The 17,119-nt window shown below is 38.2% G+C and overlaps 1 protein-coding gene across 3 annotated transcripts in view; it reads left to right on the top strand.

The window, feature by feature from the left end:
* HMGCR (3-hydroxy-3-methylglutaryl-CoA reductase) overlaps positions 1 to 14,936 on the top strand; it is a 79,819-nt gene extending 64,883 nt beyond the window's left edge. For all 3 annotated transcript variants that reach the window (XM_007175907.2, XM_007175906.2, XM_007175905.2), the window contains exons 5-20: positions 1,522 to 1,606; positions 2,509 to 2,614; positions 5,828 to 5,934; positions 6,039 to 6,155; positions 6,587 to 6,735; positions 6,854 to 7,101; positions 7,211 to 7,389; positions 8,411 to 8,605; positions 8,949 to 9,107; positions 9,251 to 9,408; positions 10,140 to 10,245; positions 11,842 to 12,012; positions 12,316 to 12,456; positions 12,543 to 12,701; positions 13,150 to 13,304; positions 13,449 to 14,936. In XM_007175907.2, coding sequence (XP_007175969.1) covers positions 1,522 to 1,606; positions 2,509 to 2,614; positions 5,828 to 5,934; positions 6,039 to 6,155; positions 6,587 to 6,735; positions 6,854 to 7,101; positions 7,211 to 7,389; positions 8,411 to 8,605; positions 8,949 to 9,107; positions 9,251 to 9,408; positions 10,140 to 10,245; positions 11,842 to 12,012; positions 12,316 to 12,456; positions 12,543 to 12,701; positions 13,150 to 13,304; positions 13,449 to 13,503 — 2,290 coding nt within the window. In that variant the 3' untranslated portion in view covers positions 13,504 to 14,936. The remainder of the gene's footprint in view (positions 1 to 1,521; positions 1,607 to 2,508; positions 2,615 to 5,827; positions 5,935 to 6,038; positions 6,156 to 6,586; positions 6,736 to 6,853; positions 7,102 to 7,210; positions 7,390 to 8,410; positions 8,606 to 8,948; positions 9,108 to 9,250; positions 9,409 to 10,139; positions 10,246 to 11,841; positions 12,013 to 12,315; positions 12,457 to 12,542; positions 12,702 to 13,149; positions 13,305 to 13,448) is intronic.
* The last annotated feature ends 2,183 nt before the right edge of the window (positions 14,937 to 17,119 follow it).

The following is a 17,119-nucleotide window of genomic DNA, read 5'->3' on the forward strand; positions in this document are numbered from 1 at the left end:
GCAAGCGGGGGCCACTCTTCATCGCGGTGCGCGGGCCCCTCACTGTCGTGGCCTCTCTTGTTGCGGAGCACAGGCTCCAGACGCGCAGGCTCAGTAGTTGTGGCTCATGGGCCTAGTTGCTCCACGGCATGTGGGATCTTCCCAGACCAGGGCTCAAACCCGTGTCCCCTGCATTAGCCGGCAGATTCTCAACCACTGCGCCACCAGGGAAGCCCTCTTTCAAAATATATTGTTAAGAACTGTTCTTCTCCATGATATAAAGCATTATAGTATATAAATTATCGAAAGTTTATAGAAAATATGGGAAAATTTTTCATGTAATCATTTAAATTTTAATACCTGTTAATGTTTTAGTATATATCCTGTCCCACTTTTTTATACTTAAAGAAAACTTCTGAGATCATGCTGTATATACTGCTTTATAACTTTTATGCTTTATAATAGTTTATCAACATCTTTGCATGTCCTTAATGCTAAACTAAATTATTTGTAATAGCTGTCTAGTATTCCCCTATCCTCTAGGTTGGATTGTTAGGTTATTTAATTTCCCCCATTAATAACAACACTGTGATAAATGTCTTTGTAGCTAAATTTTTGTTTGTGTTCATAGTCATTTTCTTAGGATACATTCCTAGGAGTGAAACAGTGGCTGTGTAGGTTTTTAGGGCTTTTAAGTGCTGTTGTTGCCAGTTTTTTCTCTAGAAAGGTTGTTCAGTTTATTCTTCCATAGATAGTAATTAATGAAAAAAGAATTGCATACAGTATACAGGTTTCCCCTGCTATCTGAAAGTACAGCTTTCCTATGAAACCTTTTGTAAGTGAAGAAGCAATTACCTTGGGACACATCTTGCTAAGGAATGCACACAATAAATCAAGATAAAGCACAGATGCTCACAGACACAGTTCAAAGCTATGGCAGCTTGGTGCTGAGATGCTAAGTGTAGTTCCCAGGCAGTGCCATTCTCACTCTCTGCTCCAGGTACCCACTGCCTCTGTAACGGTTCCCTACAAAACAAACACTGAATGCTATTTTCACTTTTCACCTTTTTTTGTCAAAGTGAAAACCTTGTTTGGATTTCTTTTGGTTAGTAAAAATGGTTATTATGTAGGTCTTTCATAAAAGTGAAGTGGCGTAAAGCAAACTTTCGAAAAGTGGGGGACACCTGTATTCCTCTTTTTCCCCCATGTTGATTCACAAGGACACATTTTTATTTTTTTTTTAACTAAGGATGATATTTTGCTATAGAATTATCAAAAGGTGTTTCTGTATAAATATATTTACATTTTTAACAAAAATATTCTTAAATGTTTTGAGTGACTAATATATTTAGCTTTGAGGATGTCAAAGGAATATAGGTTACACCTTTTGGTCTGCAAAAAGGTAACACATGCCAGAGCTCATACAAGGCATGGGACGAGGGGTGGGGGGGAAGTTTTGGTTTAGGAAGGGATTTTTCGGTGATATTTTTTCTTTTGTTAAATAATACCTGATCATCTTGTTTTCTTTTTTTCTTCCCCCAGTGAAGCTTTGCCCTTTTTCCTACTGCTGATTGACCTTTCCAGAGCAAGTGCACTAGCAAAGTTTGCCCTCAGTTCCAACTCACAGGTATTATTTATAAGACATGAATGTTAGTAGTATCCTTTTTTTCAGATTGTTTACATTAATAAGAAAGATTAATAGAGTTTCTTCACAGTCCAAGATTCCAGAATTGCCTGCAATTTTGTCAAGTCCTAAGACTGGTCTTCCTAGGAACCCTAGGAACTGTCCCATTTATCTGACAACTCAATTGTAATTCCACAGTTTCTAGAATTTGGAATCTTCCCTATTTTCCTTTTTGAAGTTTTCAGAATGTAAGGTATTATGTCTTTTGGATAAATTAGAGTATCTACCTAGTGAAACATAGCAGAGAACAGACAGGATCTAATGGAAGAATCTCAGGGTAAATTGATTTCTAAACCCCGTGAATTAACACTAGCATTATTTCCCATCTAAAGTTTTATCTTGGTGTTCATTAGTCACTTTAAAGAACGTAACATTTTTAATAATACTGAGTAACTGAGTATAAAATATCGTGTACTTCTGCCCTGATTATGTATTTGATGAATACTTATGATCATTTGAGCATTTTGACAAGGATATTTAGGTTTCATAATACTAATATGATCTCAAAAAATTTGCAACTAAGAACTTCTGTCAGTGGTAGCCAAAATATAAAATGTTGTAAGATTTATGTGGGATTTAAATGGCAGGATTAATGCACCACTTCAAGGGAATCTTCCTAAGAAATATCTCGTTCAGTGGACGGGGAAAGCAGGGCAGTGTACATACTCTTCTTCTTTAGTCCTCTATATTATCCTTTGTATCTGGAATGCCTGTTAGTCTTATCATACTGTGTATTTTATTCTTAATATAGTAAATTAGGTTTAGTAGAAGCCCTGGGATGCTGTAACATTTTTAAAAGTTATTTTGTACCTTACCCTCATTGATATGTTTGGTCTGTGTTTTAGGATGAAGTAAGGGAAAATATTGCTCGTGGGATGGCAATTTTAGGTCCCACATTCACCCTTGATGCTCTTGTAGAATGTCTTGTGATTGGAGTTGGTACCATGTCAGGTTTGTAAACAGTTTTTAATATATTTTAAAATGAGTTTGTAGAAAAATGAATGTATTAAATTGTATCAATTACTCTTAAATTGTGACTTTTAAAAGTCTGACATTACTCTTAAAATTTTTTAATTGTATGAATATGTGGGTATATCTGATCTGACCTTATGTCTCTCTGCTTTAGCAAAAACTTAGTAGGTTACCGATTTTTTTTTTGAACAGATTTTTTTTTTTTTAACATTAATTAATTAATTTAAATATTTGGCTGTGTTAGGTCTTTGTTGCTGTGGGCGGGCTTTCTCTAGTTGCATTGAGCGGGGGCTACTCTTCATTGCAGTGCGCGGGCTTCTCATTGCAGTGGTTTCTCTTGTTGCGGAGCACGGGCTCTAGGCACGTGGGCTTCAGTAGTTGTGGCATGTGGACTCAGTAGTTGTGGCTCGTGGGCTCTAGAGTGTAGGCTCAGTAGTTGTGGCACGTGGGCTTCAGTAGTTGTGGCATGTGGACTCAGTAGTTGTGGCTCGTGGGCTCTAGAGTGTAGGCTCAGTAGTTGTGGCACGTGGGCTTCAGTAGTTGTGGCATGTGGACTCAGTAGTTGTGGCGCGCTGGCTCTAGAGTGCAGGCTCAGTAGTTGTGGCACATGGTCTTAGTTGCTCTGCAGTGTGTGGGATCTTCCCGGACCAGGGCTTGAACCCATGTCCTCTGCGTTGGCAGGTGGATTCTTAACCACTGCACCACCAGGGAAGTCCCCTGATTTATTTTCACTCTTACTATCTCATCATCTTTTCCTGTGCTCCACTTTTTTGATGACTTTAAGGTGTTTTTATTTGCTTTTTGTTTGGTTTTTAACCAAGATTGTATTCTAGGCTCATTTAGAAAGCATCTTCCAGCCTCCACTGTTGTCTGGACTAAATTAATGACTTGGTTCCTTGTGTTTTAATTGTCATGTAGGAGACAGTGCAAAAGTCAGGAGTTGGACAGATCTAAGTTGGGTCCACCTAACTGAGTGGTTAGGAAGATTTAATCAGACAGTATGCAGTACATCTTAGCACTTAGCCAGCATTGACCTCAGCACATATGTTTCTTCATCCTTAATTGGATAGTAGAGAATTAGATGTTAAATATCAAACATAGGGCTCCATTATATAGGACAAAAATTATGGCCTCATGTGGAAATTTGCCAGAATGAATATATCATGCTGTTGTCAAGGTTTCCTAATCAATTAAGACTAGATTTTATGGCTTTCTCATGAGGGTCACACTTAGTTAACTACTATTCTAGTGTACTTCCTGGTGCCTTAGTGCCCTCAATAAGGGGTTTCATTCTTTCAGAAGTATATTATCTAACTTTTAAGAGAGTAGTTAGTTGCTATTATTAGTTGAGGTCTGTTCACTAGATAGTATGTTAAATATATATAATGTTTCTTCTAACTTTCTGAGGGTAAATTTATTATTTATTCAGTTATTTTACCTGTCATTCAAAGTTTATTTAGCAAAGATATTTTAAAGTTAGTTTTTTAAATGTACATTTCTTAAAATTTACTCTTTTTGGGTATAGTTTTGAGTACTGACAAAGATGTAGTCATGTAACTGCCACCACAATCAAGAAAAAATGTTTTTGATCAGGTGAAAATATACCTATGTGATTTTATACAAGCAGAACAGTATATAAGAAGATGAGAGGATTAGCTAGGAACTGGTAGTGGGCTGTGAAACCAAGGATTATTCATTTGAAACTGATGTGGAAAGCAGTGGAGACTGATGTGGAAAGTAGGGTGATGAGTTTGGTCATAAGTCAGAGCAGTGGACAAAGGAAGTGATTAGATTTGATGTTGGAAAAGCCAGCTAGGAGGCATTTATAGCCATACAGAAATGGTAAAATTAGGGATTTGGCTTAGGGTAGAATAAAAGGACAGATTTAACACATACTAACTAGGAAGTAAACCTTTGGAAAGCCAGTAAAAAAATTTTAAAAATTTACTTCTTGGAACTTGTAGATTGGTGCTGTCTCCTTGTAGTAAAAAAGTGGCACAAAGAGACTGTGCCAGTGGGACAGAGTAAGGAAGAATGCCTGAAGAACCTATGACGACAGTAGTTACTGTTGTACAAAGGGAAAGAGTAGGTAGCCAGGTGGTAAAAAGCAATGGTCAATATGGTTTTGATAGTCTCAAGTTTGAAAAGATTATATTTGGCTACTTTTTAAATATAGGTTGTTCATAATGCTTTTGTCATTGTCATTTTGTATTCTCTTGAATTTCTGCATTTGAGAGTAATAGCTGTAGAATTTTTAGAAAATACAATGTATGCTTTTTTTCTATTATTTAGTCAAATGATCTATTATGATTCAGAAAATAAAATACAACATTGAGGGTTTTTTTTTGTATTACTCTAGTTAGCAGTTTTTATGGGAGAAGGGAATCAATTTTTATATGTATTTCAAAACATTTTTATATTTAATGTGAATAACATCAGAAATATGTTTTATATTTTATATTCAAGTTTATTAGTAAAGAGAGGGAGTAGGATTTGATAATCTAATCTTTCTCCAGCTCTGTTCCCTTCTATTTGAGATTACCAAGTGATACCGCAAGCATTTTGTAATGGAACATTTGTTAACTTTGGATCTTGGGTTGCCTTTTTACATTATATCATTTTTCAAACAGATCAATGAAATGAACCAAAATTGTAAGAACATCAATAGACACCACAGAGATTATATTGAAAATAGAGCTGAGTAGTACACATAAAATATTTATTATGATACTATATCAGGAATAGTATAACTAGCAGTGTGTTTTTTACAAAAAGTCCTTGGTCCACAGGTGAATTGCTTTTGTGGTGATGAGTGGGATTGGATCAGTAGTATAATGGAGGGGGAGGAGTTTGCTCCATTAGAGTTGACTGTCCTTGATATCCTATCTCAAAACAGAGTACTACCATTTGATAAAAGGGGATGATCAAACAGATATTAAACACTGCCGTGCCTGGCATTGTGACATTGGGGACATGGGAGAAGCCAAGGTCTCTGCCCTCGAGGAAGTTATCCTCTGTGTGTCAGGCTTCACAGCACCTCTGAGTTTCTAATTCTTTTTCCAGTAGATGGCAAAGAGCTTAATATACTTCCATGTATTTGTCTACCTATAGGAAGAGTCCTTGTGATGTATGCAGCATCAGAAATACACATACTGCTTTACTAGCTAATGCATTTAATTTTTCTCTAACCAGGGGTGCGTCAACTTGAAATTATGTGCTGCTTTGGCTGCATGTCAGTTCTCGCCAACTACTTCGTGTTCATGACTTTCTTCCCAGCGTGTGTGTCCTTGGTTTTAGAGGTAAGAGCAGTTCTTACTTATATTAGTAGAAGAGTAATATTTTTCATATTAGTTCACCTAAAGAAAATTAGCACCTTCTAACGTAGTGCTGACTTACTTTGTAGCTTTCTCGGGAAAGCCGTGAGGGTCGTCCAATTTGGCAGCTCAGCCATTTTGCCCGAGTTTTAGAAGAAGAAGAAAATAAACCAAATCCTGTTACTCAGAGGGTTAAGATGATTATGGTAATTATACAGTTTTCTTCTTCTTTCATTATTTTTGGTTCCAGTATCATACTCTACTTTTCAATTTTTTTTCCTTCTTGTTGTCTTTGTGCAATTTTTGGCTCTTTCACTGATGTTCCTCTTCTTCTTTTTTTTTTTTTCCTATCTTTTTTTCCATTTCTTTGAGGCCCCTGGTTTTCTCTCTGCCCTAAATAGATTTTTCAAGTTCTTCCACTTTATCTCTCTTTGAAAATCTGTTCTTTCTTTTGGAATGTTTTCAGCCGTTCAATGGGGCCATTGCTTTAGTCAGTCACATAGCAAGCCTGGGTCTTTCTTTTCATGGTAAGGGAGGCCATGGGAGGATGGTAGTGTTTAATTATCCAGTTGCACAGGATGAGTTTAGGTTCCATTGATATGCAGAGGATACATGATTTTCAAATTTTTTATTTCAGTCTCTAGGCTTAGTTCTTGTTCATGCTCACAGTCGCTGGATAGCCGATCCTTCTCCGGCAGACAATTCTAAGGTTTCTTTAGGATTGGATGAAACTGTGTCGAAGAGAATTGAACCAAGTGTTTCCCTATGGCAGTTTTATCTCTCTAAGTAAGTTCCCCGAGCCCTACTTTGTTGTCTATGAATCATAGCACTCTATGCTACTGAGAGTTTAGGTGTGCCTTTTGTGTTTGAGTAATAACATTTGAATTTGCTTTCTTTTATTCAGAATGATCAGCATGGATATCGAACAAGTTATTACCCTAAGTTTAGCTCTCCTTCTGGCTGTCAAGTATATCTTCTTTGAACAAGCAGAGACAGAATCTACACTCTCGTTAAAAAACCCTATCACATCTCCTGTAGTGACCCAAAAGAAAGTTGCAGGCGATTGTTGTAGACGTGACCCTATACTGGTAAGAAATGACCAGAAATTCCATGCAGTGGAGGAGGAGGTCAGGATAAACAGAGAAAGAAAAGGTGATTTCTTATTCTCTTCATTTTCCATTCTTCCACTGTTGATTTGTCAAGAAGTCGAGTCTTTTTTAAAAGTTCAGTGTTGTGAGATTTCTTTTGATCTCTTGAACAGTTGAGGTTATAAAACCCTTAGTGGCAGAAACTGACACCTCAAACAGAGCTACATTTGTGGTTGGTAACTCCTCCTTACTCGATACTTCACTGGAACTAGAGACACAGGAACCTGAAATTGAACTTCCCATGGAGCCGCGGCCTAATGAAGAATGTCTACAGATACTTGGGAATGCAGAGGTGAGAAAATAAAACAAACTCAAGCTGGTGTCTTTCTTAAGAAAAGGAACTTTTTTATTAAAGGAAGGAAGGAAGTCACAGCTACTGAGTACCTAAGTTCTGGGCACACTGTTGCATGGTTTACAGGTACTGGTCTTATTTATTTCTTCCCTACAACCGTGTAAGATAGGTGGAATTTTCTCCACTTCTCAGATGAGAAAATGTAGGCTCCAGGAGGGTTAATTAAGTATGTCCCAAAGTAAAACATCTAGGAAATGGTAAAGCTGGGATCAAGAGTCCAAGACTTACTGACTCAAGTGTCACAGTGCTCTTTCTACTTTATTACTGTTTATTAAAGAGATGAGCAACTGCTGTATTCTCATATGTGTTAAGGTCTAGGAAAGCTTTCACACAGAAATGAACTTCAGAGAAAGAAGAAAGGTTTTGGGGGCTTTTTGTTTGTTTGTTTTGGTTTTTTGATGCACCTGAGGAGGCTTATTTTCTTTCTGCTGTTTGAACAGGATGTCCTGCCGACAGTCTGCTCATGCGTTAGCGTGACTATTGTGTTCCATCCGTTTCTGCTTACTCTGGTTCATTCCTAATTTATGTGCATATGAGTGAGAATAGATTGTGTTTTTCTTTATCAGTTTCCTTTCCCTCATTCTTATTAAGACGTGTACCAGTATCTCAACTGTCATGCTGTATTACAAAACTTATAGGGTAGGTGTCAGAATCTTAATTGGAATTTTTTTTTTCTATGAACATCACTTGAAAAATTCAGTGTTTTGGTTTAACATTTGTTTAGTTTTCACATTTTTATAAAGAATTTGTTTTTATTTTGATGTTCTTATTTCTACTTAAATCATCTCCTTTAGAACTTCAAATTCCTTTGGGTTCTTAAAGTATTTGTGTTTTAGTTCTATGGAGAGCACTGTTTGTATTAAATGGTCTATTTATTATGAAGAGTATGAAGTATGGTTCTTCAAGTCTTTTTTCATTTCCCTCTATCAACCCCCTTCCATTTTTTTTCCCATTTCTTTAGAAAGGTGCAAAATTCCTTAGTGATGCTGAGATCATCCAATTAGTCAATGCTAAGCATATCCCAGCTTACAAATTGGAAACTCTGATGGAAACCCATGAACGAGGTGTATCTATTCGTCGACAGTTACTTTCCAAAAAACTTCCAGAGCCTTCTTCTCTCCAGTATCTGCCTTACAGGGACTATAACTACTCCTTGGTATGTTATTTCCTTGATTTGAGCAGGTTTGCTTTGTAGCTTTAGTCTTTAGTTTTTCAGTCTTTTTCTTGACTTGTCTTTTATACGTACATAGTTTTATAAAACATCTTCCTTTTTAACTCATTTTACTGTAATTTTGTATTCTGCTTATGATATAGGTCATCAAAATTCAAAAATATTTTTCCTGTTGTTATTTATAGTCATTACTCAAGACTTTTAAAGAGTAAATAAAAAATTTGGTTGAAAAGTACACTAAAGCATTAAGTTTGAAGAAAGTTATTAACGACAAGGGCTGGGTGTTTGCTATATAGATTTTCACTTGGTGCCTGACTTTACCTTTTAGGTGATGGGAGCTTGCTGTGAGAATGTTATTGGTTATATGCCCATCCCTGTTGGAGTGGCAGGACCTCTGTTCCTGGATGGAAAAGAATTTCAGGTTCCAATGGCAACAACAGAAGGTTGTCTTGTGGCCAGCACTAATAGAGGCTGCAGAGCAATAGGTGTAAGTTGGCATTTATATATTTGCCTGTTTTAAGATACACTCTAGGCAGTGAGAAGAAATTTGGGGACAATCAAGGACACCTTTTGGGACAAGCAGAACTGTTTTCAGGATTAACATGTGCTTTTGTAACATACTCTGCATAGCTTGGTGGAGGTGCCAGCAGCCGAATCCTTGCAGACGGGATGACTCGTGGCCCAGTGGTGCGTTTGCCCCGTGCTTGTGACTCTGCAGAGGTCAAGGCCTGGCTCGAGACACCTGAAGGGTTCACAGTGATAAAGGAGGCATTCGACAGCACCAGCAGGTATGTGTGTGGGCATATATGTGCATTTATGTTTATTTCAGAACCAGTGCCATCTTCTAGGATGGCTAAACATAACTGTTAACGTATTGACTGCCTAAGGTGATGTAACAAAATGTCAACTTTAAATCCATTCTTTCAAAATGAGTAATATTAATGCTTGGTTGGGATGGGGGGAGCAGAATGTTGATACAAATGAATATCTCCATAAAGGTTAATTAGAAAAAAATAGTGTGAGCTGGTAAGTTTGTGCGTTGGTTTTACGAGGCTCACTTTGATTAGACTATTACTTTGCCCTAGAAGAGTTTTGACCAAAACTTGCCCTAGGGCAGAATTGCCTGAGAAAAAGATGTCCCAAGCAGGATAGAGGTAAATATTAGTATAGCAGATTTACTTTGAATACAGAAAATTAAATTTATAAAGAAGTATAATCAATACAAATGATAACCCCACTATAGTTCAAGCTTATATGCTTGTTTTTATATGGACTTTTACAGTTTATTTATGATGACATGACTTTCTGCAGCCCTCCCTTCTTGCAGCAGGTAAGAATGAGACAGAGTTGAAGTAGTATTCTAATATAATGTTTAATTAAAGAAGAAGGTACATTTAATATGTAGTTTCCATGAGCTTTCTCTTATGTGTAAAATGAACCAACTAAGCTAGACTTTAAGACAACTTCCATTTTCTTAAAAAAGTGAACAATAAAAAGTCTTTGCTTCTTTTATTTACAGATTTGCACGTCTACAGAAACTTCATATGAGTGTGGCTGGACGCAACCTTTACATCCGTTTCCAGTCGAGGTCAGGTGATGCCATGGGGATGAACATGATTTCAAAGGTGAGCATGGATGGACTATAAGAGAACTTGCAGGAGTGACTGTCCCTGGATGGGGGAACAGACTTGCTCTTTACTTTATGCCCTCCTGTACTTTTGAATTTTGTACCATGTACACATACTGCTTACTCAAAGAGTTAATTGATTGAAAGATTTTTATTGAAAGGTAAATATTGATTCATGTAACTCATGTTATATAAAGCAGGCATTTGTTGATTGGTGTTGTTTGTATTTGATATATTTAATTTAGACTTAACATTGTACATGTTCTGGGTCTACTCAGAAGGGCTGTGAGGAATCTGGGGATTTGTTCTTCAAAACTTTCTTAAACCTGAAAGCTGACCTCTTCTAGAGGCTTCAAGACATATTTAAGAAGCCAGGTTCATGTGTGTATAGTTCCTTTAATTATCTCCTTATAAGAAGATTGTGTATAGCTTAAATTTTATTCTACTGATATTTGTTATTTATCAGATAGAAATGTAAAATGTTAAAGTCAATTAGCTAGGCTAATTGTGCTTTACCTGTTATAAGGACTATTCAGAAAGAGAGTATAGTGACTAAATACATACGCTTTAAAAATTTCCAATAAATAGTATAGCAGTTCCTGAAAAAAATAAAAATAGAATTACAAGCAGGGTCTCAAAAAGACGTTCGTATAGCCATGTTCATAGCAGCATTCACAATAGCCAAAAGCTAGAAGCATCCCAAGTGTCCCTCAGCAGATGAATGGATAAATAAAGTGTGGTATGTACATACAGTGGAATGTTATTCAACCCTAAAAAGAAAGGAAATTCTGACACATGCTAAATGTGGATGAGCCTTGAGGTTCACTTACTAAGTGAAATAGTCTGGTCACAGAAAGACAAATACTGTATGATTCCCACTTAAGAGTTCCCTAGATAGGGACTGAAAGAAGGGTGGTTACCAGGGGCTAAGTGGAATGAGGAGTTGTTTAATGGGTATAGAGTTTCAGTTTTGCAAGACGAAGAGTTCTGGAGATTGCTCACACACAATGTGAATGTACTTAACACTACTGAACTATACATTTGAAAATACTTAAGATGGTAAATTCTATGTTATGTGTATTTTACCACAATTAAAAAAAACAAACTTAAATTGTCAATAAGTATGTTTTGTGTTTTTGAAGTGTGAGTTAATTGAATTAATTTAACTTAATTGGAAGTCATTGGAAGGCTTGTTTACATTTTATGTAAATCCTAATGACTTTCCATTAACAACACTGACTTCTCTTTACAGGCTTGGTAACTTGGGCCTTTAGGTAACAATTTAATAACTAGAAGAGGGAATTTATTACATGTTGATGGTGGATTGAGTACTCACTCCCCAGTGACATGAATATAGTATTATATTCTCAATGAGTTTTTTTTTTAATATTCTCATTATATTCTCATGATCCTATTCAATGACTACAAAGAACTCCGTTTTCATATCTAAAAACATATTAGGAAAAGATTATTATAGTTATTATATTTAGAAGTGCTAGTATTATTAGATACAAATAAAGCCTCTGATTTATAAATAACTGTGTTTTAATATAGTTTTTGTTGTTGCTTGCTGTTTGTTTTTTTTGGCTAATAGGGTACAGAGAAAGCACTTTCAAAACTTCATGAGTATTTCCCTGAAATGCAGATTCTGGCAGTTAGTGGTAACTATTGTACTGACAAGAAACCTGCTGCTATAAATTGGATAGAGGGAAGAGGAAAGTCTGTTGTTTGTGAAGCTGTAATTCCAGCCAAGGTTGTCAGAGAAGTGAGTGATTGGATGACTGTTTTATTTTGTTAATCTTTCATTGGATTACAAAATTGGGAAAAGTAATATTAAGGGCTAAGTAAACTTGAATATATGGGTGTGTTTTATCTTATCTCGCCCATCTGCCTGTGGGTGGCATTCACAGGAACAAACCTTACTGATAATCTTTTTATTGAGGATGGGGCTTATATGGGGCCACGTCTACGCTCCCTTGTTTTCTGGAGGTACAGAAAGTAGATTTGGGTCACCCACTCCTGAGTCTTCTGGGGAAAGATGTAAGATGTGCACCACTCTGTTTTCTAGGTACTAAAGACTACTACAGAGGCTATGATTGAGGTCAACATTAATAAAAATCTGGTGGGCTCTGCCATGGCTGGGAGCATCGGTGGCTACAATGCCCACGCAGCCAACATTGTAACCGCCGTCTACATTGCCTGTGGACAGGTGAGGGCGCCAGCCTCCGCCTTTCTTGTCTGTCGTTGTTCTGAGTGAGAGAAGTTTTATATTTATTCCTTTCTGTTTTTTTTAAGGATGCAGCACAGAATGTTAGTAGTTCAAACTGTATTACGTTAATAGAAGCAAGTGGTCCCACAAATGAAGACTTGTATATCAGCTGCACCATGCCATCTATAGAAATAGGGACTGTGGGCGGTGGGACTAACCTGCTCCCTCAGCAAGCATGTCTGCAGGTAAGACACATGGGGCACAGGCTCCAGTGACCTCAAGCCCACTTCTGACTCGTTGGGATTCTTTGTGTTTCTACCTGATACCACATATCGCTCCCCTCTATATTTTAGCTGGTCTTTTCATTCGTTTCCCACCAGCCTAATCCAGTGTGTCCAAGTAAAGCATGTTCAGGCACCGGCTTAGTAAATTGAGAAAGTAGATTAAGAGAGCAAATGATTGTTCATCTGCTCTGAGTAAGTGCACTTCCAGCCAGGCTGTGGATGTTAGGTTCACTGTGGTGTATTCCATTGTTTGTTAGTACTGGCTATCAGATCTTGGAAATGTAGTACTTCCCCTGGAGCCTGGTTCTATTCTAATGCCATTGTAGTTGCCCTCATTTTAGTTGATTGAGTAGGAAGTTGTTGCCGTGCCTTGAAGGGTGAGTCCTGCTGTGTCTGTCCCTGGCTGCAGATGCTAGGTGTTCAAGGACCGTGCAAAGACAATCCCGGGGAAAACGCCCGGCAGCTTGCCCGAATTGTGTGCGGTACAGTGATGGCTGGAGAATTGTCTCTGATGGCAGCATTGGCAGCAGGACATCTTGTCAGAAGTCACATGATTCACAACAGGTAAGACTTAAAGATTTGTTTAATATGTTTTCCCTGTACTTAAAATATGCAGTAGAAAAACCTACTTCTGAGATACAAGTCCTAACTTAAAATTTTGCATTCCTGATATTTTGTATATCTCTCCTTTGCCTTTTTCTGCTATAGGTCAAAGGTAAATTTACAAGACCTCCAAGGAACTTGCACTAAGAAGGCAGCTTGAATAGCCCGACAGTTCAGAACTGAAACACAGGCGTTGGGTTCTGAAGGACTAACATAAAATCTGTGAATTAAACAAGCTCGATGCAGTGTCTTGTTGAGGATGAATAGACATGATCAGTGAGACAACTGCTTGGTTTTTGGCTCTTTCAGAAAGTCTGAGGTTCTTCTTTCCAGGCAGAGTTCTCAGATCTGAGAAGTTTACATGCTTTACATGCTGTGCTCTTTGGAAAGATCTCAACATGGATATTATGCCTTTACAGTATCACAGATGGTAATCTACAGCACACTTCTGAAAGAGAATACAGCTGGAAAACCAAGTTTTCTTTTGATAAAATTCTTGGAGTTCATGGTGATCAGTGTGAGATTAAACCCTCCTCCTGTCCACACCCGCCCCAGCCCCAATCCTGGGTTGAAAATGGATTTTTAAATTATATTATAGCTGACAAAACTCCTGATTTCATAGTTAATTTATTAAGTCTGGGTTGTAGGCCTTTAAAAAAAAGAGCTAAGTTTATTTTTTTGTAAACGAATACTTCATTTGGTGCTGGTCTATTTTGATTTTTGCAGGGACAGGCAACATGATGATTCTTCAGAAGGGGACCTGCTTTCTTCAAAGGAAGATTTACTCTTATTCCCAAATTACAGAATAATGTGCTAAGCAGTGCTAAATAGTTCTCTTTCAAGAAACAAAATCACTGCATTTATCTCTGCAGGCTGTTTGTTCAGAGAGGACTCTTGTCTAAATACAAATGTTTGTCTAGATTGGCTATAACATATCTTTCAGCATATAAGCCTTTAAGAAACAGAGTTTTGTGCTTTTTATGAAAGATACAAGAGCTCTTAATATTGCTTAGACAAAGGTGACTCTTTATATCAATGACATACAAGTCTGTGACCTCTCTTAGAACTCAGGGGGTAGAAAACACAGGTTTGGAAGAAAATTACCATTTCTCGAAGCCAAGTTTAATTTCTTAAAAGACACTTAAATTTATTTAGCTGAAAAATCTAGGTAGTTTTTTGTAAAGAACTGTACCAAATCTGTGTATGTTGTAATAAAGCTTCTTGTGCTGGGAGTTTATTGAAAGTGTTCAAGAAATAAACAAAAATCACCCGATATACTGGTAAAACACTCTTAAGCTTGGGGCCAGAGAAGGCAGTGTTCTTTAATGTTGTCCAGGAAAGCCTGGCTTGCTTGTTGAGCCTAATGAAGGGGAAAGTCAGCTTTCACTGCCAGTGAAGGCGCCGTGTGAATGGCCGTGGAGGGAGTGTCCCTTGTCCTGTGGCCAGGAGGTTGGTGACTGAAACATCCACACAGGGCTCTTTGATGGACCCATAAAATCTTCCTCAGGGGGTCAGCAGAGTTGTTGAATCTTAATTTTTTTTTAATGTACAACTTTTGTATAAATAATAAAGAACTCCTTATTTTGTATTACATCTAATGCTTCAAGTGTTGGTCTTGGAAAGCTGATGGCTCATGTAGAAGATGGACTCTGAGAAACATTCCAGGAAAGCCGTGGCAGCACGGAGAGCCTCTGAGTGATTGTGTCTGCATTGTTGGGGAAGATTGACATTTTCTGTTGTATGTAAAGTTTACATTGCTTCTGTTGTGACTTTTCAGCCAGTGACTTCTTATTTATCTGAATTTTTCATGCAAGTGGCAGTGAGAAGTATTCTGAGTCTTCATTTTGGTGACTGTAACCAATATCTTGCTAAACTAATGTTTTGTACAGTTACTAAATTGTGTACATTTTGTTATACTTTTTTCCCCCAGTTCCAGTAAATTATGAAAAGGAGGTTAATACTGATAAGTGTAAGCAGTAACCTTTTTTGTTTGGATTAACCATAGGCCTGCCTGAGACCTGGAAGCTTTAAAGTCTGGCCAGAGTGGTACCCTGTAATTCACACTAGGTGTCCCAAGACCCATTTATCATTCCCATTGTCTTCTCCCACTCTACAACAGGAACAGCAGGTCAAGGTTATACATACATTAAAACTACCTTCCTTATACTTTGAATAGTTCAGATTTATCATCGTGGACTACTTTTGGATATTGGGGGTGTGACGGTTAGTTGAGAGGAAGAGGCCATAAAGGTTGGGCAGCCAAAACCAAATGGCCATTGCAGGTATGTACATAAGCTGTATCAACTGAAAGTACAGCTTATATAGCTGAGGCTGGCCTCTTTAAAATCCCAGTTACTGGTGATTTTGGACTATACTTCTGCCATAGTTAGAGGTGAACAGGTGTGTATGAGCCACTAAGAACCAAGCCCAGATACTTGAAAATCATTTTGAATTTTTCTCCCCAAATGGCATGTGATCACTTGTCTGGTCGGCCCTCTCGAGAGTGGGGCAAGCTGGACAGGAGATGGGGAAGAAGTTTCGTCCCCTTACTGCTCGGGTGATTTGATGAGCAGTGAGATGCATGTGGCAGCACAGGATTTTTCCTCATCTTGGGAGAGGATGGAGAATTAAATCCAAAGAGAACATCTCACATTGAAGGGTCTGAGCTCAAACAAGAGGACACAGAACAGCAAAACATCAATACAAATCCGCCGTGTACAGAAGGTTCAAGTAAGAGCAGTAAATTCACTATAGGAATTTTTTTTCAAGACCAGTGTTTCTCAAGCTGTCTTTCTGTTCTGGACATGACTTGAATTTATTAAGAATGAACTTTGCCCAGTTAGCAAACATAATAGGTAACTTCTACACTACAAGCCAAAAGAAGATGGCAAATGATTTATTTATATCTTAACAGATTCCCTTTTCATTATGATATGCATGGAACCCCTCCTCCCATCACACACACTTACACTTTTTGTTCTTTTCCTCCTGAGCAAGTTTGGGAGCTCCTGAGGGAGGTGTGGGTGCTCTTGTATCAGGATGTGAGGCACTTCCACACAGTTGTTCTCTAAGGCCAGTGGGAGAGACCCTTGTGTCACCAGCTGGAGTTAGGAGGTGGAACACGAGAGAGTGCTGTAATGCAGGGGTTCTCCAGCTCCAGTGCAGCACACTCACCTGGGCTCCTGATTCCCTTGGTCTGGGGTGGGGCTGGGACTTCCGCATTTCTTTCTAGTATTGCTGTTGCTGCTCTAACGGTGCTGGGTTTCAGTGTGAAGTGCCTGGTGTTACTGAATAAATGGCATTAGAAAGTTGTGTTTATTCAGAAGCACACAGTTAGCAGACAGCCATGGAGAGGCCAAGTGCTGCTTAATAAGACAGAATTAGTCCTAGAGAGAGAACCAACTAGAAGGTATGTTATTTGGGTTTGTGTCTCCCCTACTGCCCCCCAACCTGTGAACCGCCCCCCCATACACCAAATTCTCTGCATTTTCAAAGAATGGAATGACTGCCCCAGAAAAAGACATTTTTAGCCACTTACTCCCCTCACTTTCCTACCCCTTGGTCTCTGCTCTCTCCCAAATGAGACAGTGGGGGACCAAAGGGGAAAAAGTCTACCTTTAAAGAGGTTCGTGTATATACCATTCCCTGCTCAGTACCCTCACCTCACCCACGCTGTGGCCCCAAAGTTTGACTGCTTTGTATTGATACTTTAACTTCCCGGGATTGCGGCACTGGAGCAGGATCACTCAGAGGCGAGAAGCTGATTCCACAGACCA

The sequence above is a fragment of the Balaenoptera acutorostrata genome, chromosome 2 (assembly GCF_949987535.1).
Source record: "Balaenoptera acutorostrata chromosome 2, mBalAcu1.1, whole genome shotgun sequence".
Classification (NCBI taxonomy): Eukaryota; Metazoa; Chordata; class Mammalia; order Artiodactyla; family Balaenopteridae; genus Balaenoptera; species Balaenoptera acutorostrata.